General features: G+C 40.1%; 1 protein-coding gene across 1 annotated transcript in view; it reads left to right on the top strand.

Annotated features, from left to right (window-relative positions):
• The window catches only part of hectd2 (HECT domain containing 2), a 59,422-nt gene that overhangs the window by 13,530 nt on the left and 21,202 nt on the right, over positions 1-24,690 (top strand). The window contains exons 4-16 of the mRNA XM_082558047.1: positions 70-172; positions 348-437; positions 1,020-1,084; positions 1,371-1,416; positions 4,930-5,039; positions 7,033-7,181; positions 7,273-7,396; positions 9,474-9,570; positions 9,713-9,820; positions 12,210-12,342; positions 16,528-16,616; positions 22,715-22,779; positions 23,013-23,106. Coding sequence (XP_082414173.1) covers positions 70-172; positions 348-437; positions 1,020-1,084; positions 1,371-1,416; positions 4,930-5,039; positions 7,033-7,181; positions 7,273-7,396; positions 9,474-9,570; positions 9,713-9,820; positions 12,210-12,342; positions 16,528-16,616; positions 22,715-22,779; positions 23,013-23,106 — 1,273 coding nt within the window. The remainder of the gene's footprint in view (positions 1-69; positions 173-347; positions 438-1,019; positions 1,085-1,370; positions 1,417-4,929; positions 5,040-7,032; positions 7,182-7,272; positions 7,397-9,473; positions 9,571-9,712; positions 9,821-12,209; positions 12,343-16,527; positions 16,617-22,714; positions 22,780-23,012; positions 23,107-24,690) is intronic.

Raw genomic sequence — 24,690 nt, forward strand, 5'->3', positions numbered from 1 at the left:
GGAAACATCCTTAAATCAAAGGTAAAGAGGTCGGTCTCCGTGAAGTCTTTCGTGTGTTTTGGCTGCTAGGGAGGACATGGAGCGTGCCCTCCAATCAGGAGACTGGAGGGAGGTCCGGGAGTTTTACCTGACAACCTTTGACTCCTTCATAGAAATCAACGCTGCCTTCAAGGTATATCACACACAGAATCTGGTTCTCAGCGAATGGCCTGTTGTGAGAAAACACTTTTAAATGCTGGTAAAATTTCACAGAACTGTTTTACGATGTGGTGCGATGGGAAAGCAGTTTTCACTAACTCTCTCCGTGTGTTACTCTGCCTTCGTTTTCCCCGTCACTCCTTTCCCAGCGAGAGGCGAATGGATTGTTTAACACTATAGAGGACTCAGGAGTCAACACCAAGTTTGTCAACGCTGTTTATGACGCACTGCTCAACACGGTGAGACCACACCTTCAGACATGCTTACATACGCTCAGAAACGAGGAGAAAATACTCTGAAATTCGTTTGTTGGCTGTTTGCAATCACGATAGTTTTCCTGTAATCACTTTTGAATGTAAAATATTTTACATTTGATGGGCCTCATCAGCCAACACCTTGTGTGCAACTGCTGGAGCAAATCCCAGCAGTTGATCAACTGCTGGGATCAGCTTAAGGCTTTTCTGGGAGCTTTTAGGAACTGACTGTAGGGAATGACAATACTCCAGCATAGAAGTGAACTAGTTTTTTAGCATCAAGCATTTAGCATGTTTCTAATTTGATCAGTATTGCACATATTAAACAAGGCAGTCATAGAGATTTTTGGGTTATGTGTATTAAGAGATATATCCTGGTCAAAACTGACTCCAGGGTTCCTCGCAGTAGTACTGGAGTCGTCCACACCTGGTGAGCGTTTTCTCAATTTAAAAGTAGAACAAGTGACCTTCCTGTTGTGGTAAAGGTTAGATGAATATGCCGTTCAGTGTTTTTATTTCTCTTTGTAGGCCTCTGTACACTAAGCTTGTTTTCGGTTGTGTTTTTAGCCTCAGGACATCCAGAAGTCAGTGCTGAAAGGGATCATTAACAGCCTGCTGAGGGAGTGGAAAGGGTGAGACGAGCTCTCTGCATCTTTGTGTTATCATGTTCCACTTATGAAGTTTACTATACATGCTTTTATGAAAGGAAATTATTAACATTTCATTGATATTTTTCACATTCTAATCACTGATGTTAGAATTCTTGTTCATTTATTTTAAATTGTAGTAAAATAGCTTAAAGTAATACCTTGAATCTCTGTTTTGTACCTCTTTGCTGGTGTAGTTATTTGTTATATTGTGGGACTATTTGTTAACAGTGTCTCACTGTGTTCTGGGTTTGGTCTGTTCTTTTTTCAGGCCTCGGACAAAAGATGATCTGCGAGCTTACTTCATTCTCGTTCAGGTACGATTGTGGGGAGTACCCAGAAGGCCCCTTACAGTGAACTAATCTTCATCACAAATCAGTGAAGAAATCAAATAAATGAGAACAGAGAGTACAGCTGATTAAGTCAGATACAGCATGAAAGTGGGAGCTAGAGTGTAGGTGGGTTGCAAAGTGGCTGACAGACTAAAACAGTGCGCCCTGTTGGCAACTTTACACTTAAACATGCATCATGTCTTGATGCATGTTCAATCATCCAGGTAAGGAAATCCCAAAAAGTAGATTCTGTTGATTTGGACATAGAGTTTTCATCCAAGTGACTTCTTCACTATCTGCTACATCCAAATGAACAGAATCCGCTTTTTGGGATTGTCTGCAAACACTTGCTAAGTAACCACTGAGTGACTATGAAACTGCGACAGTAAAAGGAGGTTGTTCAAATGACCTGAAAGACCTTCAAAATAAAAGTTTTCCCTTTCCGCTGAAACCAAGATGTTTCAAAAGGTTTAACTTTTACTTTGACGGTGAATGGTCTCCTGTTCTGGTTTGTTCCGTTTCACAAGTGTTTGAAGTCGGGGTGCTGTTGGTGCCTTCGAGCTACCGAAACAACAAGGTTTTCGGTGTAGCACTCTTTGCCACCAGTTTTTTTGTAACAACAGTCAGCAAACAACCTCTCACCAAACAGTTAACGTTTACACATTTTTGTCCCCTAATAATCGGTAGTTACCATGGGCTCAGTGACTGGTTTTTAAGCCTACGTCACTGGGACTTGAGAACATTTGTTAAATTTGGTAGTTTTTGCCCATATTTATTCTTATTTAACAAAGACATTTTCATCAAAATGTTTTGTTTTCTTTTTGAAATTTCCCTTTGCTATTCTTCTTAATCTTGCCTCTTGTTTTCATTCCAGTCTTCTGTCTTTCTCTCTTTTTGGGGATCTTTCTTTGATGCTATTTTTCATCTCGGTCTGTCTTTCGTTCTCTCCGTCCAGTCTGATTCCCATATATGGTTTTGGGGATCAGCATCAGATAAAGACAGCAGTCTACAGTAGTCCCACTGTGGTTCCACCCTCCATCACACACACACACACGGCCGAGCCAAACTTCTGATTTTGCCCCATTTGACTTTGAGGACTTGTCTCGTCTTTCAGCTCTCATGAGAACATAACCACGCACACACAAACACACAGATCGGGACTGGATGAGGTCATTTTGCAGTTGAGGACTGTTGGTTTCCTGCCTGATGATGACTCTCCTTCCTTTATGGGCTCTGGTTGCTACAAATTCATCTCTTTTTCCCTTCATCTGTGCATTATAACCATTCTCAGACTGAAGTGAGCTTTTCGGGATTATCTCACTCATTTTGTCATTTGTTATTACTTTTATTGCATCCAAACTTGTGCGCGTGCGGTCAAAGTGAAAGTGGGTCACACTTGAGGAAAAAAAGTAAAGAATAACAATCATTTAAATCCTACTTCAGTCGGCCTTTAGCCCTGCAGTTAGTTGAACGAATGAGAGATTTTTAAGGAATTGCAGTAAACCAGCCTTCTCTGGATCTTACAAATATGAACCGTATGTTGAGCATGAAGCATTTTCAATGGAAAACTCAAACATTATGTTCAACTTGAACCATTGTTTTGTTTTGTTTCAACTTGTTTTCATAGTTCTGCCCATTATTTCTTTATGTTATAATGTTGTACTCTCCAAGTTAATTAATAAGAGCTGAGAACATGAGGCCGTAATGAAGTCCACCGGGGCAGTTAACTCTTGTTTTCATTCTTTCATCTAAACAAATTTGTCTAGTGGGTTGTTTAAGGGTTGTTTGGATGCTTGTGGGAGACCCAGCAGATTCCCTTTAACGCATGTTCCCGTGATCCCAAATGAAAGGTTTAAGACTGGTGAGTAAATGTTCTAAAAAGTCAAAGAAATCATACACAAAACTATCAAAATAAGGGGTACTTTCCTCAAAAAGAGTATTTTCTTAGTAATGCAAACTAATGAGATATTTATGGTCACTTTATTTTATCTAAAAATGCACTCAACAACAGAAATAAGGAGATGAGTAAGAAATAAAACAGGGAAAATATGCTTATGACAAGCATGCGGTAAAAGCCACTTGGTTATGGTTAGAACATGAATAAAGAATAAACTCCATCAGTCATATTTTCCCACTTCATGATGCTCTTAAACTTATTTTATTTTATCCTATCAAGTAATAAAAGAATAAGAAACTCATGAAAACTAATGTTCCACAAACTTGACTCAGACTCTTGCTCAACACTTCATGGCTTATCCTGCTGATCTGAACAACACCCTAAACAAGCAGCAGTCCACTGGAGAAGGTCCACCTGAGACAGAATCTGCATGTAAATGCTCATCCATAGTGTTCATAGTTAAAAAGCAGCCATCCAGTAATTGGTGTAGCTCAAGTGTGATGTTTTCCTTCTATTTCTATTCCGTGTTTTTCTTGGTTGACTGTCGTCCATGAAAACAACACTGAAAACTGTCCTCTTATGGTCTCGCCTTTGACTTCATTATGTGATAAATTTCTCTTTCTGTTAGAGTATAAAAAGGTAGAAGTAGCCTTTAACTCTAAGTTTCAGAAAGAAGGCTTATATGGGCTATGCCCATCGGCTAATGAATTGTGATTGACAGTTTGTGAACCAATGAGAATGCAGTTTAACAGTCACATCCGCCTCTGATGACAAAAATCCTCATGTTGAGGCTTCACGATGGAGCTTTGGAAACCAGCAGGTGAAGTTATTAACAAATGTACTGTTTTATTCCTTATAACTCGAAATGAGTAAATGAGCCCATGAAGTCATCAGAAAACTGTTTACTGAGATTATCCAGGACAGCTTTCACCAGACGAGCATGCTTTAATCAGTCAACTCAATTTAACCCTTTCACACATAGCGGTCACTACAGTGGACAGCTATTCAAAGGCTGTGTTCTTGCATTTGTGTCAGTGTTGATGGTATACTTGCACATAAACCACTACATAGGACGCTGATGTGTCACTCCATGCCCTGCCACACAGTCAAAACGTATGTTGTCCACCTAAGTGGACATTTAAAAAAAGACTCTTTGAAAAGTACATGTTTAAAAAAGTGAATTTCAAAAATGGTTAACATGGTTAACTACTGCAAGTAAAATGAACATGTGGTTCATTACCTTAGCATGTTCCCCGCATAAATAACAGTTATTTGTAGTATATATTGACTCACATACTATTTAATACAAGACAGTACATGCCCTCATAAATGTTTAAGCAGAGGATACCTTGAATTGTGTACGTTTCCATGGTTGCCATGTGCGTTCACATGCATCCAGGCACTAAGTTGCTGCTCTATCAATTTGTCCTGTTAAGGTCTCTGTTAGTAGCATCATGCAATACATTTGACATTTGTGTTACGATTTCCGTCTCAGTTCACATGTTGGATTCCGGCTTTTTAACTATGTGTTTCTGCTGTGTGTGTGTGTGTGTGTGTGTGTGTGTGTGTGTGTGTGTGTGTGTGTGTGTGTGTGTGTGTAGAACCCACAGTACTCAAGCACCAGCACCTATGTGATCTATGCTCACCTGCTCAGGCAGATCGCAGCTTTGTCTGAGGCTGACCATCACTTCCTGGTTCACTGGTTCAAAAAGTAAGTCCAAAACTCTGTGCAAGCGTCTGTGTGTTCGTCTGTGTGTTCGTGTGTGTGGTAACCAGTTTGATATTGGTTCGCAGCCAGTAACAAATGGACCTCACCGCAGTTTAAATAAACAATAAAAATGTCAGGTATCATATTCTGATTGATGTCTCTTTACAGCGTCTATAAAGCTACAGAATATTTTCTTTGTCTTTACATTTGAATTACTTTGTCTTTTACTGATTTTCGTCATCCACACTGGATCTAAGGAGAGAGGATTTTGTATGTTAAAGAGATCATGCAGCCTTCTGTGGAAAATGTGGGATTTGAAGCTTTAAATAACTCGTGGATGTGTGGGCGGATTGGCTCTTGTCATCTTGTTTCTGCAGCAGGGTTAGCAGGTGATAAATTGTGAGATGAGAACATAAATTAGGCAACTACTCTGCTTAGTCTCACTTTCTTAATGCATATCACATACACAGTTTTGAGGTTTTATGAATCTCTGCTGTCGTTTGGTGCAAACCCTAAAATTTGACAAAACACAGCACTCGCATTCTTTTTACATCCAGCTTGGTTTTTGTCTTCAGCTTTGCTTTCCCTACTCTAATCAGCCCACACAGTGCGACCTGCATGCCAACACTTTCCCTTCTGGAAAAAAAAAAGTTCAAACGTGTATTTGTGATTAACTGTCAAGTATAATAGAATTGTTCTACTTAAAAGAGTATGCTTAACTACTTGACATCCACCAGGTCACCAATAATCTGTCCATGGCTTGAGTTTTGTTTTGGCAAAATGTTTCTGGCAAAACTTTAGAAACTGCAACATGTTACATTACAAATAAAGAGTCATACATCAGCTGTTGCATCTTTTTTCTATGTGACTGTTCCAAATAGGCATTATATTATATTTAAAAAAGGGGTCAACATAAGCCAGACCCTACCCTAATCATAGGTGGGCTGCTAGTGACTAGCCGGATGTTAAATAGTTAAAAAAAAAAAAACTCATGGCGAGTTACAACATTGTGTGCTAATGTATTGTAGTTGTTGTCTGCTGTTGTGTTACTGTACACATATTATCTGCTTTAGCTTGAATATAGAAAAACATCATAGAAAAGTTTTATCAGGTCATCTTTCATTATATATTGTTTTGCTAAGAACACGTTTGGTGAATCTGTCAGTGACATACTACATGACTAAAACTGGTGCCAGGCAACATATGACTCAAATAGTCTATACGAGCAAGGGAATGGAATGGAAATCTCATTTCAGCTTTTTGTGGATGCTAACAAGGACACATTTGTTTTAATGTTTGAGAATCTGCTTGCAAAAACCCAACAAGCTGTAGTCCAAAGTTTTATTCAGAATGGCAGTAAAAAAAGTCTTAGATCCAGTCCTTATGGTGCAGGAACCCTGGACGTGAAAGCAAAGACTGGAAGCTTGTTTGGGAGTTTTAGTATAAAAGAAATTTTTCACAATGTCAACACAGTAATCAACAGTAAGAGATTAATAGTTATGGGGCTTATGAAATATTAAACTTCTCTCCAATAGAAAAAAAGCATGTCTATTAATTTATAAATTTCTTTATCTTATTTAATTACATTGTTCCTCACTGTCCAAATATAAACTTTGTCCAGCTAGAAGACTTTAAACATCACACACAGCCTGAAAGCACAAATGTAAACCAGCTTCTGTTCGTCTCCCTCTCGGCTTGAATGAGGAACATTTGAATTCATGCTGTTTGTGGTAATGATTTACTAGCAAGCTGCTTCAAATTAGAAGTTCTGTTTAGTTCTGCTCAGATCCAAAAACCAAACTTCTCCAAAGCTGCTATTAGTTTTCCTCCTTGAAGTGTAAACATCTATTTTTGTGCACATGTATATTTCAGGGTGCAGTTTGACTCTGCCAAGCCACCAGTATTAACTCCATGTATCTGTGTGTGTGTGTGTGTGTGTGTGTGTGTGTGTGTGTGTGTGTGTGTGTGTGTGTGTGTGTGTGTGTGTGTGTGTCAGACTGTCTGCAAGGCGTTTCAGACAACTGGTAGAGCGCCTCCTGCAGTTCATCTCCACTCGCCTATTTCCAGCAGAACCAGATGAATTTCCTCCTCTGTCCAAGTGCGCCTGGTGGATTCCCTCTGCAACCAAAGTGCTCAGCCTCTTCAGTGAGTCTCTTGCAAAACTAATAACATCTCGATGTCTGCTGCAGATGATTTCTGTCACATTTGACTGTTATTCTTGTTTCCCTGTCCTCAGATGCAGCCAACAGTGTCTCCTCCCCTCCAATCATGTCCTTCACTGACTTTTACAACATTACTCTTGAACACATAGATTTTATGGAGGATTATAGGACCTGGCAGAACTATGGCAACTCAAATAGGTCAGTTGTGTTTTTTCTGTATACATTAAACTGTATGAATTTTCCATCTGGTTCAATCCTGCTAAATCCTGATGCTTGCATCATTAGTAAATCTAAAAGTCATATCTTGCAATTAGGTTTGTTTTCTTTCAGCCAATACTGGACAAATTACCTGCCAAGAAATTTAGCTGAACATGATTTTCAATTTAATCGCAAAATTTAGTGTTCACTTGAACCGTTCTTTAGAGCACCAAAGGCGATAGGATACATTTTACTTCCAGGACTTCATTTGAGTCATTTTGCAATTTAACAATAATCAACTTTTAGATGGACATGACCTTTTTGGTTAAAATATTTACATGTATATATATATATAAACTATCATATAGAAAGGGTGTGATAGAGGGCTTGTCCTGGTGAAAATCCCGGACGAGCCCCCAAACATTTTCTTAGTCCATAAATTGACAATGTAGTGGAACTAACGGCATATAAGATGGCACCATCTTGCTGTAATTCTATGAATGTTAAATGATGTAAATATAATTATAAAACACATAAGCTTGAACCAATTTTATTATTAGATTCAGGCTTCTTAACTAATATCTTAACTAACAAACTTTTAAAACCGAATCCAAAAAGTACGACTGCTTGTATCATCCAACTCAAGTATTAAATAACAAAGAAATTGAAGGACCAAGGCTTACTGTAGTCGACACCAAAGCCAGCCATTCTGACCACGTCTGGCTTTAAATGCATGCATAGGCTGATAAGGCATAACTGAAGTAATATTAGGTACCAGAACACTTTGAATATTTCTTTCTTTGTTTGTTGTTACGGATTGAGATATGTTGTATTACCATATAGATTTGTAGGAATAATTTCTTGCTAGCATAGATGCATTTCTGTTCAAATCAAGCATCTTTACTGCAGCATAATAAACTAATGAAACTTTGACATTAAATTTACACCACTGCATGTAATGAAATAGCTGACATCTCTCATTTTGGTGGGGCGTACCTCTTCGGTGACAAACTGGCGCAAACGAGACCCTGTTGTAATTTTGTATGAACTAGGCATTTATTTTCTTTCTTGTAGATCACTGAATATGGTAGTCAGCATGTGAGTAGTTGATTTGTTGCTACGTAACAAGTTTATGGTTGATTGCAGTAGCAGGTTATGCTAGAGCTGCTCATTTCTCATGGATACACAACTTTTCCACAAAGATATGTTCCTGAAAATACCAAAAAGGTAACATACTCTACTTTAACTTGTGATTCAAATCCAGTCATAACCCTGGGTTGCTCTATATAAGAGACTAAATCAATGTCATCTGGATTCAGATTGGTTGACCAATAATACAAAACCTGAATGACTCTGATTCACTTCACTTTTGTTATTCAAATCTTCATCAGTTTAGTTTTGTATGAACTGAAAACTCTCCAGATTTCAGCAATAAATAGAAAGCATAAAATGCTGTACTACTTTGTAGTGTAGTAAAGTATAGTACAGTATAGTAGTAATGATTGGTTGATGATATAGTCAGTGATGACTGATTTTTGTCATAAAAAAAAAAACGTTTTTAGACTTGCCTGTAAGCTCCTATTAGAATTGCCCCTCCATATTACAGTACATTACCCTGAGTAAGTGCTACTCATGACCAAGTCATCTAACATCCCTTTGAAGATTCCTGGAAGTGAAATTGAGTATCTCCTCAAAAGCTGACTAAAGTAACGCTTCCACAGCTGCAGTTTATCCAGAACTATGGAAAGACTTGCAGAAGCCGTGAAGTTCGTTTCACGCTGTGTCACGGCTCGTTAATGTCTCACAAAGAAAATGGATCTGGAGTTTACAGTTGAAATGACCGGCTCTTACAGCCTCTGGCTGGTGTGGTGGGGGATTTGTGGAGCTCATGTGGCTTGGAGGGTGTAGACTTCAGAGCCTGCTCATTAGGGTAAAGTATAGAATTTTGAAAACACTTGAAAGCTGGTCAGAAATGCAGTTACAGAAAGACATATTTATGAAACTGCTGATAGAAAAACAGACTAAGAAACTCTGCCTGAGAATTATTAACTATTCTTAATTTTTTCCTCTTTTTCAGGTTTTCTTTCTGTCAGTTTCCCTTCATCCTCTCGACGGTGGTAAAGAAAGCCATCATCCAGAAAGACTCGGAGCAACAGATGATCAGTCAGGCCAGGGTGAGTCGCACATTAACAAAGCCTGATTCCAGCCTTAAAATATTGTAATAAGGAAACACAGAGCAGGCAGATTTGCTGAAGCTGTATATGAGCAACAAATGCTTGTCTGTTGAGTTTAGGATTCTGTGTTTTTGCTTCACAGCAAAGTCTGGTCAGTAAAGTTTCTCGCAGGCAGAGAGTGGACATGAACCTTCTGTTTCTCAACATTAAAGTACGACGAGCACAGCTTCTCAGCGACTCACTGGATGAGGTTAGTACATTCACAAATTTCAGTTTTTGATGTATAATCATTTTACAAGACGTTTAAACATCTTTTAAACTTTTTAAACTGAAATATGCAAGTTAAAGCATGCAGTGTAGACTGGTGTCATCAGGGCGTTTATTAATTAGAAATAATGTGAATGTTGTCTGATCTTTAATGCATGAACAACTGCCATGATGATTATTTATTTTAAAAAAAGAAAGATAAAAAAATCTCCTGCAAATTCCCAATGATATCTTTCTGTTTTTTATCAGAAAGTTATTTTTATTCCAGTGCGAACTGGAATTTCTAAATTCAGTTTCTCTGATTTTAGTGCTTTATGCTTTATTTTTGGTGGTTTATAAAGGCTGCTTTGGTAATCTTAGTAGAAAGTTCCTTTTAGGGGCAAATTCAGGGGCAAATTGATAACATGTATGGCAGTTGCATGGAAACCTATTACTGATTACTATGTCTGATTTCTGATTTCTAAAAACAAATCTGAGAACCCGTTAACCCATCAGCTGACAAACTAAGGGCACAAATGCTAGCAGCTGTCTGAGCCGAGACTTCCTGATGTGTCTGCCAATCATAGTTTATGATCGTTAATAAATTAGAAAAAGCTAATAAAAACCTTTTGTCCTCTTTAGACAATGCCCAGTGTTTTTGAATTTGAATTTTGGTAAATGGATTCTGTTTTTTGCTGTCCATGTTTACCTGGTCAGTACCTGCTCATACATGATTGTTTATTAAAATTAAGACAAACCAGGAACATTCATGTCCCTAAAAACTCATCCTTTGTCTACTATCTTTACACATATTTATATGCAGATATCTGAAGTGACCTTGAGCCATAACACACTGTGAATTTATGTTTAGTGTGTTTTAAATGTCCTAATGCAATTTTAGTTGATACCAGAAAGCCAATCAGAAAACAATATGTTCTTTAGAAATACACAAGCACAGATTGGTGCAGGTTCAGCGTCATTTAATGAAAAATGAGATGTGTTAATGTGCCTTCTCCACTGAAGTACTGAGCAAAGATCGTGAAAAAAGAAGGAACTGAGGAGAAGCTCATGGGTGTAAACTGGGATTTTTAGGACATCTGAGAGTGTGATAACAACCAAAAACCAAAACATTTCTTAAAATGTTGTTTTAAGCAAGGGGGAAAAATTGGAAACTTGTGATGTGGGAATACTGGGAATATCGGCCAGTGAATATATAGACCCTGCCATGAGGATCAGCAAGTATGCCTTTAATGTTTTGCAGTCATGTGTCACCCTCAACCTTCGTCAATCTGAAATGTAACCGTAAATCTGAGATAAACACTAAAATCCAAGTCTAAATTATGTGAAATGTTATTTTCTTCCTGCAGTGAGGTTCAGACCAAATGTCTTTCATTTTGGTCTTTAATTGCTGGTCTGTCCCTGTGAAGATATTCAGTCTGCAGACACTGAGGAATACATGATCACAGCATTTTCATACTTTCATTTGAAGAAACCATTTAGCAACTTAAGTAACAGTGTTTATGGGAAATTATAGCAGAGGATGTCATTTTTTTACCCAGAAAATATTTCCGCATCTACTTATTTTCTACTGCTTCTGTCTGTAGCAGCAGTCTAAGCAGACCAGTCCTCTTTCTTGGTGACCTGTGCCTAAAGCTCTTGTGGCGTTCTCAAGCCAGAAGAGAACCATAATCTCTCCATCATATCTGCACTGGAATCTTTCCCATGTTGGGTGTGACTGGAACACCTCCACAGGAGCCGTCCAGAGGCACCTGGTCAGCTGGTCTGATTTGATGTGGAGGAGCAGCAGTTTTACTCTCAGCACCTCCTGAACCACTGAGCTCCTCACCTAGTCTGGGAAGCAGAGCTGAAAGTGCCTCTGCGGGCTCTTGCTTGCAGTTTTCATAATTCCTTTCATAACTTCTTCCCTCATCATGACCATAGATGTGGGTAGGAGTGTAGATGGACCAGTAAATCAGCTGCTTTTGTCATATCTCTCTTTACCAGAACAAATAGCATCCACATCCCAGCAGACACCGCAACCACTGGTCTGTCAATTTTGCATTTGCTGACTTATTGTTAGCAATGCACAACTTTCCCTGGTGCTCTACAGGAGCCAAATAACCCATAATAATGGGCCTGATACCCCAGATTTCTTAAGCATCTCAAACAGGGCACCATAAGAGCAATCACACACCAGTTCCACAAAGCACATGCAGAACAGCTGGACACAATATTGCCAAGGCGTGTCACCCAGGATAACCCCACATCAGACGCTTCAGGCGCTGCAACTCTTACCCATCCAAGGGGTACAAAGGTTTCTGCAGCAAGTGTTTCTGCAATGCAAACTGAAACGAAATGTGTGTGTGTTTGTTTCATCTCTTTGTCGCCGATAGCTGACGAGGAAGCGATGCGATCTAAAGAAGAAGCTGCGGGTGACTTTTGTCGGGGAGGCGGGGCTGGACATGGGCGGCCTGACGAAAGAGTGGTTCCTGCTACTCGTCCGACAAATCTTTCACACAGACTACGGTGAGTCAGGGTTTCAGATTGGAGGTCATTCACACTGAAATATGAGCTGCTGGGCTGTGAGTGTCCACAATCCAGCCTTCATCATAAAAATGGAAAAAAAGCTTTTCTTTGAATAGGTCTCGAGGGAGCAGCTGAGAATAACAGATAAGGTTGAAAATCTGGAAGGTAAATCCCGTTTGATACAAAGTCAGTGGAAAGTGAAGCTGTATTTTATTATTGAAGTCAAGCGGAAAAAAATCGTATTTTTATTGGATAAAACGGAAAGTACATTTTTATTAGACGGAGGCCTCGGTGGACGTGCTTTGTGAGTTTTCGGGTCAGTGAAACTGCAGCGGGAATAAGTGTCAGATGGCTGAGAAAAGTGGCCCGTGTTGGTTTTGGCAACTGTATAATTAGCTGTCATTTCAGTCTGGAAGAGTTCTTATTATGATGGTCTTCTTCTCTTGTTTCTCTTTTCCTTTTTGTCTGTTCTGGCTGCCTGACTGTAATTATCTGTTTGCCATTGTTGTCACTGTGCCTATCTCTTTCTCAGTGTTGCTCTCTCAGTCTTTTAAACTCCTTTAGCTCTGTTTACACGATTTATTCCAAATCTAAAGCCAGACACGGCTAAGTCACTCCTTCTCGTTACAGTTGCGTTAGGCTCTACAACGACCGGTAAAACTATCACATGTAAAGTTGCTCGTGTTTGATGTGACGTTTGCTCGATGTGACAGCTTTAGAATAAAGACACCATTATTATTTAGATGGTTCAGTGTAAGCCTTGCTTTTTATGCGTGTCCCAAGTTTTGACTGGCTCTGTGTTCAGCCTCTCAGCTAGAACTTGTTTTTTTCCCAGTAGCTATTGGCAACTTTTCCCCAGTAGCAAGAATGCTGGACAATGGAACAGCTGGAGAAACTGTGGAAACTTTACTTTTCTTTCAGTAAAAGAAAGAACTCGCCACAAAAAAGGCAATAAAACGGAAAATACAGTCAAATGAGAAGGAAAGGCCTCAGGCAGGCGTTGACTGGACGGAGAGAGATCCTGGACATAAGAGGGTTTACTCCGTTATTATTTCTAATGATAGGAATATGAGTATTTTTCCAATACTCTTCTTTTAAAAACCCAAGAACCTCCCATCATATTGAAACCAGTAGCTCTGTAATGCAAAGAAGTGCTTGAGTGATGTTGCAGGTATCACTTTCACCTTATAGTTTAACACTGATTCTGGAGAAAGATGAGTACTTCTAAGGCCTATAATGCCTGTTAAAGCTGGCTGAAGTAGTCCAGTTTGTAAAATTGCAGCAGAGGGGAGACTGGTGTGACTGTCTGCTGTGCTTAAAACAATCCCTGCACTTCCTTTTCCGACACTGATTATTGTATTTGTGTAATAGCTTATAGTCGTTAACTGTCAGCGTAGACTTCTTCACACTTAATATCTTTAGTGTTTTACTTGGTCAAGCCAGCGTCAGCAACCGCAACAAACAACCTCCTCAAGGCCAAGGCCGCCTCTTCCCCATCGTTCCACATGTTTAGCTTCTACCTTCACATTCTTCTAAATTGGTCATTCATTGCTCATCCTTTTATACTTATAAAAAGGCCATTAATCTCTGGCTCTCGTCTACAGCATGTCATTTATCCCGTCTTCCTTTTTCTCTCCCCAACCAGTCGCAGCAGATGGCCCCGCCCCTCCCTGAGCCACCAAAGTGCTTGCTCATAGGGGGTCATATTTTCAGATTGTTGGGTTATTTCTCTGTATGTATTATTGTAGGGTCTATCTTACAATATAAAGTGCCTTGAGGTGACTGTTGTTGTGATTTGGCGCTGTGTAAATAAAATTGAATTGAATTGAATAGAGTTTATTTCTCAGTGGTATTGACGGGTTTTGACCTGCTGTTGTGTTTTGGCCCCAGATACATAAAACTGAATTGAGTTGAACTTGCTGGCTGCTCCGCCTTTCCTTTATAAGTGTCTGTGTTTGACAGTCACCAACAGCTGAAGGAACCTGTAGTTCCTTGGCAAGTTTTCACACATTAACTAAGATTACGTGGACCTTTGGTGGAAACGCAGCGAAAGACTCTCACTTCCATGCCCGCTGGTAATGTGGATAAATAAATCTTAAGTAAAGGGCTCAAATATTTCCCTTTGGAAAGGATTCAACAGTTTCCTAAAACAGCTGGAAAGTCTAGTTTTAAGCAAACATGAAACAAAGTTGAGGAAACGGCACATTTTTGGGGACTATTTTCAGTGGTGGATTACTACACGTGTGTGTGGGATTCACTCAGGACAAACTGCAGTGTCTGTTCGTGGTAATTAAAGCGCATGTCGCACAGCATAGTGCAGCCATGTGTTATTAATAGTTCTTGGAGAACAGCAGCGCACAGATGCATGGGTTATATCAGCCTTTAAATACATACACAGTGCTTCATAGCGCCATACTTTCATTGTTGGTTTTGCTCTTTTGGGGAGACAGTAAAAAATCCTTTAATGTGAAGTCTCGATTGAACGCACTTATCACAAACAGTTATTTTATTCACCGCTTTCCAGCTGCGCTGTGCTGAGTTGCACATTTCACAAATGGTGGCGAGTTGGTGGTTAACAAAAATCATTTAGATCTCAGTCCAAACTGAATTTCTGTGAATTGTGAGGAAAACATTTCTCAAGCCTTTCTTCCTCCATTTTTCAATTCAACAAGTGTGTTTCCATCACTGCCGCTCCAACATTTCCCCTAACTGCAAAACGATTCTCACATCACGTCTGGGCAAAAAAACCCTTTTTACAATATTGATATAGCATTTTCTCCAAGTTTCGGCCGCGTCCGTTCAGCCTTTGTAGTTCAGTATGTTGGAATTTGCATAAAATATACTCGAGTGGAACCAAGCGAGCGTCTGCCTGTGCATCTGCGTTTTCTGCTCTCTGCGTCTCCGCTCTGGTCAAGTTGTTCTTTCCATCGTCGTTCCATCTTTCCGCGGTCGTCTGTGTTTGTCGGTGCCAGGGGGATGTCGGCCCAAAGCAACACACTCAATGAAAGCTGTGTTCCCCTCATTAGCAGCACAGGGAAATCCCCACCTCTGCACACACACACACACACACACACACACCCAGCTGCACACAGACAGGTGTATGCTCACACACACACACACACACACACAGGCTCTTTTATACATGAGGTCTTTTCCATTTTGTGTGTTCAGAGATGTGAGTGGTCCAGATGTGAGTCTCCACTCTGAACAGACTGCTGCTGTTTCTTTCAGTCACAGCTGGAAGAGTTTCAGCAGCGCTCGAGTCTCAACAACTTGTGTGTTACTTTTTTTTAAAATGATTTATTTATTTTAATTAAATATTTAATATGCTTAGGACGTCAGCAAGGTGCTGCAGTTGCAGAGAAACTCTAATCAGAAAAGAGGTGATGTGACTGACATCCAGCAGATCAGCAGTGAAACAGCAAAGCTTTTCAGGTGGAGGCTAAAGAAGCGTGTGCTATGTACACACCTACACATTACACCTGCAGCAGTGATGTAATCACATCATTGATGCCATTGGACTGTCCTGGTTGACACACCTCTACAACATTGATGGAAGTTGGGGACAGTGTCCTTTGCTTGCTGAACTGCAGAGGCGGTCACCCTTTGAGAACCACAATTCCCTTGGAGGTGGTGCACACCCTCTGATCCCCCTTCTCACAAATTCCAAATGTGCATTTAAAATTCCACATGAGGGGAAGATGCGAACCAACCTCTAACTCTGATATAGCTCAGTGATCTCAGTGATGAACCAGGCACTCTTTCAGCCTCGCATTTCAACTTGCAGGGCAGTCCAGTCGACACTTTCCCAAACCGCGCTGTTTGGTTTCTATCTCCGCTTGTGTTCAGAGTAACAGCAGTGCTTTTGATTTCAGTGCAGTTTTACTGCTACTTTCCAATTCGACTCAACCTAAATCCCTTTTCCCCCAAGTTTGGACAGTTGGGTGGACACTTTTTAATTTAACAGGGACTCACTGATTCCGGGAAAAGTCCAACTACATGTACCAGGTGTCTTTTTTCTTCTGTCTTTTCTTCTTCAGACCCTCTGTTTGTCGTAAAAATGACCTTTCCTCTTTATTTTTTTTTGCCTTCATCACTTCCTGTATCCTTTTTTCTACCAATCAAATGTATCGAATTAAATAAAAGAGATGTGTTCAATCTAAATGTAGTACTTTCTTTTTTTAGGGATGTTTACCTACATGAAGGACTCACGCTGCCATTGGTTCAGCAGTTGGAAGTGTGACAACTACTCTGAGTTCCAGTTGGTCGGGACTGTATCCTTTATGAAGAACAACAACAAACATCAGGGTATGTGCAAGCTTTAAATGTTGTTTAAGCGCTTTATAAATGAGCTCTTTGGAGGTCCTAATGAGCCTAACGAGGTTGCCTACGTTATCCGGTTCAAGTTAAGAGAAGGACAATAATATATATATATATTTTTTTTTTTTAATGAACGTGCATCGGAGCAGTTTGTTTAGCACCTCCCACGTTAGCGTTTTAATGCGTTTTCATTGTTTTTGTAGCTGCAGAGCAGTTTCACAGCATCTGCTTTTCTGCTCTAGACAAAACTGCTGAGTTTCTGGGAGGGTCGGACTATAAATGCGTGTAATGTGCAGACGGGCACAAATAACCACACACAGGAGCTTTCCTCATGCACTCCCCTCTGACGTAGCAAACACTCCTCCGTTTTAAACCGCAAAGGAGAAAAAGATACTATAATGTGTGTGTTTAGGCCGTGGGTCTGCACATGTAACAAATACGCCTCGCTCTGTGGAGGCTTTTTCAGCGCAGCACATAAAATTGAATCGACGTGGTCAGAATCATTTTTCCAAAACAAGACCTCAGCGAAGAGCTTCATAACAAATACAAATAGAATCACAGCAGGTTTGTGTGTTTTTAAATAATAAATGATATTAAAAAAGTATGTTTTTATCACAGACTGTAAACCAAAAATGGACACAGCCTAATATAGAATTGCCTTAAACCTGCTTTTCATTGGGCAGCAGAGGGCAGCGTCTTACATTGCAAAAGGAGGTCTGATTGTTTGCATGTTTATGAGAAAATGATTGTAGTGCTCCTCTCAGTAGGTTTGAGTCATATTTGTTGTTAGTGTGAGTACATGAGTTACATGATCAGCCCAGTTATAATAATGGCCAGCAGGGGGCGCTTCCTTTGCCTTCCAGTTGTAAATCTGTGACCTCAGTAAACAATTCCTTCATGAGTTTTTGGTTCAGCTGCTAGTTTGAAGTCTTATTGATACAACTTTGTAACCGGCAATAAAGCATGATATGCTTTATTGAAACTGTGACATCATTACTTCTGTCTTTTATATACAGTCTGTGTCATTAAGTCAATGCAAACGTTCAGTCAGCAGTGAAGCTCATCACTTATCCTTCTGCTTCAGCCTGAAACGCACCAAAGATCAGCTGTTTTGCTCCTGCTGTTTCAGGGTTCTCAAAGTGTGGCTCACGGGCTATAGGCGGCCTTTGGTAGCTGTTATGTAAGTGCAACAAGTACAGACGCACTACAAGCTTTTCATTCATCCACAGTTAACATCATACAGGTCAATCTGGAACAAGATTAAGTTAACATTTGTCTTCAGTTTCAGGTCAGGAAATTTAACAGCAAGCTGTTAAAACAACATAACGTGAACCAGCACAAAAATGACAATTCTGAACATAAAGCACGATCCTCTGAGCAGATGCATTACAAACACTAATGATAGGTTTTATGTTTCCTGCATTATCACATGTTGGCTCCTTTAACTGGCACCCAGTCCTCAAAGATTCTGGTCCAGTTTCTCTTCCCTTTTGTCTGCTCTGCAGAGTTTTGTAATAGAGTTACTACAAAATGTACTTCTTTGTCTTCTACAAATTCTGTTCATGCATCAACTCAACCACTCGCTGAGTTTTCAGGCACATAATTGCCGTCTGAGTTTAACTCGCGAGCATCATAGTTTCCATTCACTGCGTGTAAGTACGCAGAAGTCACAGGAAGGTGGATGTGGTGGATGGTGGGAGCAGAGGCCAGGGACTGCAAGTCCCCTCTGTGGTTACGTTTTAACAACAGAAGCACTTTAGTTAAGGTCAGGGAAGGATTGCAGTCTGGGTTAAATACAGTAAATACAACACACCATTTATTCCTATTAAACTCAACTACAATGAATAAATAAATAATGTGAATACAGTATTATATACAGTAAATCCATCTGGATGCTGTTTTACAAGACTGGGTGTTAGTGTGTTAATGTGAACTTTAAAAATTAAATACATTTTTTACTGCATTGTATCCGACAGCTTTCTGACTACAGGCAGCTGCACCTTCCCACCTTCTTTCAGGCTGTTGGAGCTAACTGCACCGTGTGTAGCTTGAAAGTTGCCACGTGCAGGAAAAGGAAATGATAGTCAGGTGGTCAGAAATGTAAAATGCCTGTTCTCCAGTCGGAGGGCTGAGATTAGCTTCAATTTTTCACTCAATTTAAAATATTTTCAGTTCATGTGGACATTCCTTCATTTTGACTCGGCCCCACCTAAAACAGACCTGCATATTTTTGCATTGTTTCACTCACTTTTTACACATTCATGCACAGCACAGCCTCCCTGTGTTATTATTATCATTCTTCTCTCCTCAATGAAAGTTTATGTGCGCGTGTGTGTGTGTGTGTGTGTGTGTGTGTGTGTGTGTGTGTGTGTGTGTGTGTGTGTGTGTGTGTGTGTGTGTGTTCATAGAGTTCATGTGTGTGTAATATGTGGCCAGAAAGTGATTCAGCACTTCGGGCTCAGTTACTAGCCAGCTGGGAACTGTCAAAAGGTTACATAACCTAATAGCTGCCGTTCCTCGCCAGGTTAGTGTGTGTGTGTGTGTGTGTGTGTGTGTGTGTGTGTGTGTGTGTGTGTGTGTGTGAACATAAATCTGTTTATTGAGTCGCACACTGGGGATCCAGCGTTCAACTTTAAGTTCCCATAAACGTAAATTTTTGGGATGAGGCAGTTTTCGGTTACAGCGGCGGTTAAGGTCGGAGTACGTCTTCAGTAAACGAGTCCTCTGTAATGAGGGAAACATAAATGTGCAGTTGTCGAATCAGTGAGTGAGCAAAAGAAGAAAGAAGTGGAAATCTGTGTACTTACACATGTGTGTTTGCTGCTGGGTGTTTTTTGCATGTTCCACATGTGTGTCTGTGCTGGGAGCTAATTTATCTGTCTCCCTGGTTCTTGTGTTGTCGCCATGGCAGCACTGTATCATTGTGGATATGTGGCAGAGGGCAGGGAGAGAGTGTGTAACAGAGACTAAACAGAGGGAGATAAGTGAAAAGGAAAGTGGTGCAGTGGGGGGATGTCAAATGAAATGACAGAATATAAACAGATGTAAACAAAGTGGAATAAACATTGATGAGAAAGAGAGATGAACACGTGGAAAGATGAAACCCAATTTATCTGCCAGAACACGGGGCTGAAATAAAGTCCAGCTGCAATGTTTCCAGCGCTCTGTGTGTAAAATCATCAGCTGTTGAGTTACATGTGCTTTTATACGCACTATACATACTTGTTTTGTTTAAAAATCTTTTTGTGTGTATATTAACAATCACAAAGACTAATGGAACTGCTGTTTTACTTCACATCCCTAATTCATCAGTGCTCAGATCATTATTTCACTTATGTTGTGTTTAGTCTTTGTTTCTGGCCACACAGACAGTGAAAACCACGTTGCAGAGGTGGTCAGAGTAACGACCGTCAGCCACTTACTTAGCCCCCACATTTATGAGGCACAGTGTGTCACAAACAGAGAGGGGGAGAGCGATGATGAAAATAAAAATAAGAGCTGAAAATTAAATTTTTCACCTTGTCGCATGGTGCAGACCAACGGGCACATCCTTACAGTCTTTGCGGGTTCCTGAGAGCCTGGAACGGGGATCCCCCGAGGACAGCTTCCTGATTATTTAAGCCTGAATTTGGTGAAAAAAGATCCATATGTGGTAACTAATCATATTATTTTTAATGACCAAAAAAGAGAATAATTAATAACTGGAGGAAAATCATATCTAGCTTAAAACTATTAGAATGTCATTATTCTACCTTTGGTACCATGTTGTAATAATTACAATAATTGCTCTAAAAATCATAAACGTCTGCAAGAAGAAATTATGTAAAACTAACACAAAAAACATTTTCAGTTTCATTTGGACTGGAGATCAGCTGCATCCCAGTGAAAGCGTTCAAATCTGTATTTTTTATGATGATTGTTTGTTTGTTTCTCTGTTTTCTTTGTTTTTTTGGGTTTGGACTTCATAACCAGGAGGATTTGTGATCGAGCAGTCATGTGCATATGTGGTTTGCATGGATAAGGATAACATCAGAGCAGAGATGTAGGCGAACGAGAGAGGCCAAACCGAATCGTTAGTGTGAACGAGTTAAAACGGCATTTTCTAACCCTGGCTTTGGCGTGCAAAACATCTTTTGTTCAGCCCTAATATTGCTGCCATCATCACACCCTGTAAACCTTTCTAAAGAGATTGTTTGCAGACTGAGAGTCTTTGTGTAAGGAGGCCAGCATGCGAAGGGGGCGGCTCCACGAGGCGGCCTCTGTGTCAGCTGGTGTGTGCTAATTTAATTGAAGCTCTAAAGTTTTGTGTTAGTCGTCACGTACTCTGATCTGTGTTTTGTAATGAAGTTGCCACAGAGCAGCAGCGATGCTGCGCGGTGCTCCGAGTATTCCTCGTCAAGGTTGTGACGAGCTGTGACATAAAACCTGTTCGTTTATCCAGCACTTCCTGTGTGAAAAACTTATCAGTAGCAGAATTAATTTGCAGATTTTACATGTGACTTTGTGCCTCGTTAGGTTGCGGCGGCGATGAGAAAACTCTGACTTTAAGGACCAGAAAAGCAAAAAGAAGGAAGGAGAGAGAGAGAGAGAGAGGGATGGAGAGGGGTTGTGAAACGGAGTGGGCACGTAAGGAGTAAGGAGAGGTGGATAAAGAGATAAAAGACAGAGGGAGACAGCTTTGTTCATGCCTGTCCCATAAAGTGTAGATTTATGAACCAGGGCTGCTAAATGCTTTAAGGTGCCGTGCGTGTGTGTGTGTGTGCGTGTGTGTGTGTGTGTGTGTGTGTGTGTGTGACTTCTTAATGGCCTCCTAAATGGTTGCACTAATGGTCCAGTTTATGTTTGTTTTCATGTTGGGGCCTCTGTGTGTGTGTGTGTGTGTGTGTGTGTGTGTGTGTGTGTGTGTGTGCGTGTGTGTGTGTGTGTGTGCGCACAGAGAGCGATTTATTTATTTGCATACATGTGTGTCACCTACCTGTAACAGTGGTCTTCACATCACAGACGCACACACTCTCAACCTACACGCACAATTACACCACATCTGGTCGCCACATGCGGCAGCTGTGAGCAGTTTGTGAGTGTGTAGGGCCGCCGCCCTTCACATAGAAAATGAAGAAAAAAATTGTATGACCATGTGACATTCACAACGTGAACTCTCTATCACCTACGCACACACACACACACACACACACACACACACAGAGGTTGACATCGTAACGTTTGCTCTGCACGAAAGAGAAATAAATTTGTTCTTTTGTTAATTAGATTAATTGTGATATTAGATATTGTAAATGTGCGCAACACTGCGTAAATGAAAGTGTGTGTCTGAGAGCTTCGTGCTCGGCACAGATTAAACGCTCTCGCCTCCATCTGAGCTGCAGTGTTAGCTGCATGCTTCTCTCCGTTGGCGGATCAGGTTGGTTTTTTAATGAAAAGTGAAATGTTTGTTACTGAAATATAATTTAATATTGCTGCTGGCCCAGAGGGCAGTTCCTCCAACAGAGAAGTGCTCTTGTTGGGTTTGGGAATATAAATTTGAACCTTCTGCACGTTTCCCTCCAGGTTCAGAACCCCAAAAGTTGTTTCCTGTTATATGAAAGGCTCGTGTAACCATTAGCATATTTGCAGTAACATGATGATAGCTCACAGGTAAACAATGAAGGGCACAGTTTGTTTGTTTTCCCTGACCTACATTTCCCTTCTACTAAAATTTAGATGACTGTTCATAAGTTCAATTTGTTGGTTTTATTTTTTATTTTTTTACAGTAATTTCACAGTTTCGCCCACATTCAACACTAAACTAAGCATTTTAACTTAAGCGTGGAAATATCAATCAGTCAATATATTAATTAAGTGACATTTGTGTAGCAGAAAAATACAAAACAAATATACAATAATAGACAACTTAAAGTTAATAATAAAGATGAAAACAAACTTAAAGCAAAAAAGACCCATAATTATTCAGAGTCTCCCCCCGAGGACTGAGAGAAGCTTATTTTTACTTTGCGTTACATTATTGTGTTGTTTCCTCCTTAACCTCATGTCTGATCAGCTGATGGGCTTAGCTGTTTACAACAGCATCGCGCTGGACATCCACTTCCCTCTCTACTGTTACAGGTGGGTGAGTTTCCATTCCTTTTACAGTGTTTCTTCTTCTGCAGAATCTAAAGTGTAACGCTGCTGTCAGCGATGGATCACCTCACAGCTGCAAAAGCTTCCTGTGCACGAGTTGCAGCTAATCATAGAGATGCTGTAGAAACTTTTGCTGATTTTTCAGATGTCACAATCCAACATTTAGAGGGAATAATATGAAGTAACCTTTAATAATTGTAATTCTTCTGTTCTTACAGGAAGCTCCTCACACCACCCACTGTACCATGTGACCAAAATGCCCTCGTTGGCATGGCAAATGCCACCCTGGACGACCTGCAGCAGATCATGCCGGTAGGTATTTCATTTACACCTCTTCTGCTCTCTAGTTAGAGACTCAGATTAGCTTCATTATAAAAAAGACTGACTTTATGTTCTCTTCAGTCAGTTTGATTGTGCTTGATGGGACCTGTCCTGTGTTTGGACAGGATCGTCTTTCTCTTTCTTTTCATGCTTTGGAAAAGAAGGGGCGGTGTGGCAGCAATTTTTCACACCAGCCTATTAATTAATGAAAGACCAAGACAGACTTTTAATTCATTTGAAAGCCTGATGCTTAACATTGTCCACCCCAGCTGTGAAACTCAGAAACCAGTCTTACTTGTTATCATCTATCGTCCACCTGGGCCTTACACAGAGTTTCTGTCTGATTTCTCAGACTTTATATCTAATTTAGTTCTGAGCTCAGATAAAATAATTATTGTGGGTGATTTTAACATCCATGTAGATGCTAAAAATGACAGCCTCAACATGGCATTTAATCTGTTATTAGACTCAATTGGTTTCTCTCAAAATGTAAAAGAACCCACCCACCACTTTAATCACACCCTAGATCTTGTTTTAACATATGGCATCGAACCTGAACATTTAACAGTGTTTCCTGAAAACCCTCTCCTGTCTGATCATTTCCTGATAACATTTACTTTTACAATAATCGATTACACAGCGGTGAAGAGTAGACTTTATCAAAGTAGATGTCTTTCTGAAAGCACTGTAACTAAGTTTAAGAATATAATCCACCCACTGTTATCATCTCCAATGCCCTGTACCAACACAGAGCAAAGCAGCTATCTGAACGCTACCCCAACAGAGGTCGATTATCTTGTTAATAATTTCACCTCCTCACTACGTACGACTCTGGATACTGTAGCTCCTGTGAAAACTAAGGCCTCAAATCAGAAGTACCTGACTCCGTGGTATAATTCTGAAACACGTACCCTAAAGCAGATGACTCGTAATCTGGAGAGGAAATGGCGTGTCACAAATCTAGAGGATCATCATTTAGCCTGGAGAAATAGTTTGCTGCTTTATAAGAAAGCCCTCCGCAAAGCCAGAACATCTTACTATTCATCACTGATTGAAGAAAATAAGAACAACCCTAGGTTTCTCTTCAGCACTGTAGCCAGGCTGACAAAAAGTCAGAGCTCTTTTGAGCCAACCATCCCTTTAACGTTAACTAGTAATGACTTCATGAACTTCTTCACAAATAAAATTTTTATCATTAGAGAAAAAATTACCAATAATCATCCCACAGATGTAATATTATCTACAGCTACTCTTAGTACCATTGATATTAAGTTAGACTCTTTTTCTCCAATTGATCTTTCTGAGTTAACTTCAATAATTACTTCCTCCAAACCATCAACGTGTCTTTTAGACCCCATTCCTACAAAACTGCTCAAAGAAGTCCTGCCATTAATTAATTCTTCGATCTTAAATATGATCAACCTATCTCTAATAATCGGCTATGTACCACAGGCCTTCAAGCTGGCTGTAGTTAAACCTTTACTCAAAAAGCCATCTCTAGACCCAGCAGTCTTAGCTAATTATAGGCCAATCTCCAACCTTCCTTTCATATCAAAAATCCTTGAAAGAGTAGTT

This window comes from Aulonocara stuartgranti (assembly GCF_965226115.1).
Source record: "Aulonocara stuartgranti genome assembly, chromosome: 13".
NCBI lineage: Eukaryota > Metazoa > Chordata > Actinopteri > Cichliformes > Cichlidae > Aulonocara > Aulonocara stuartgranti.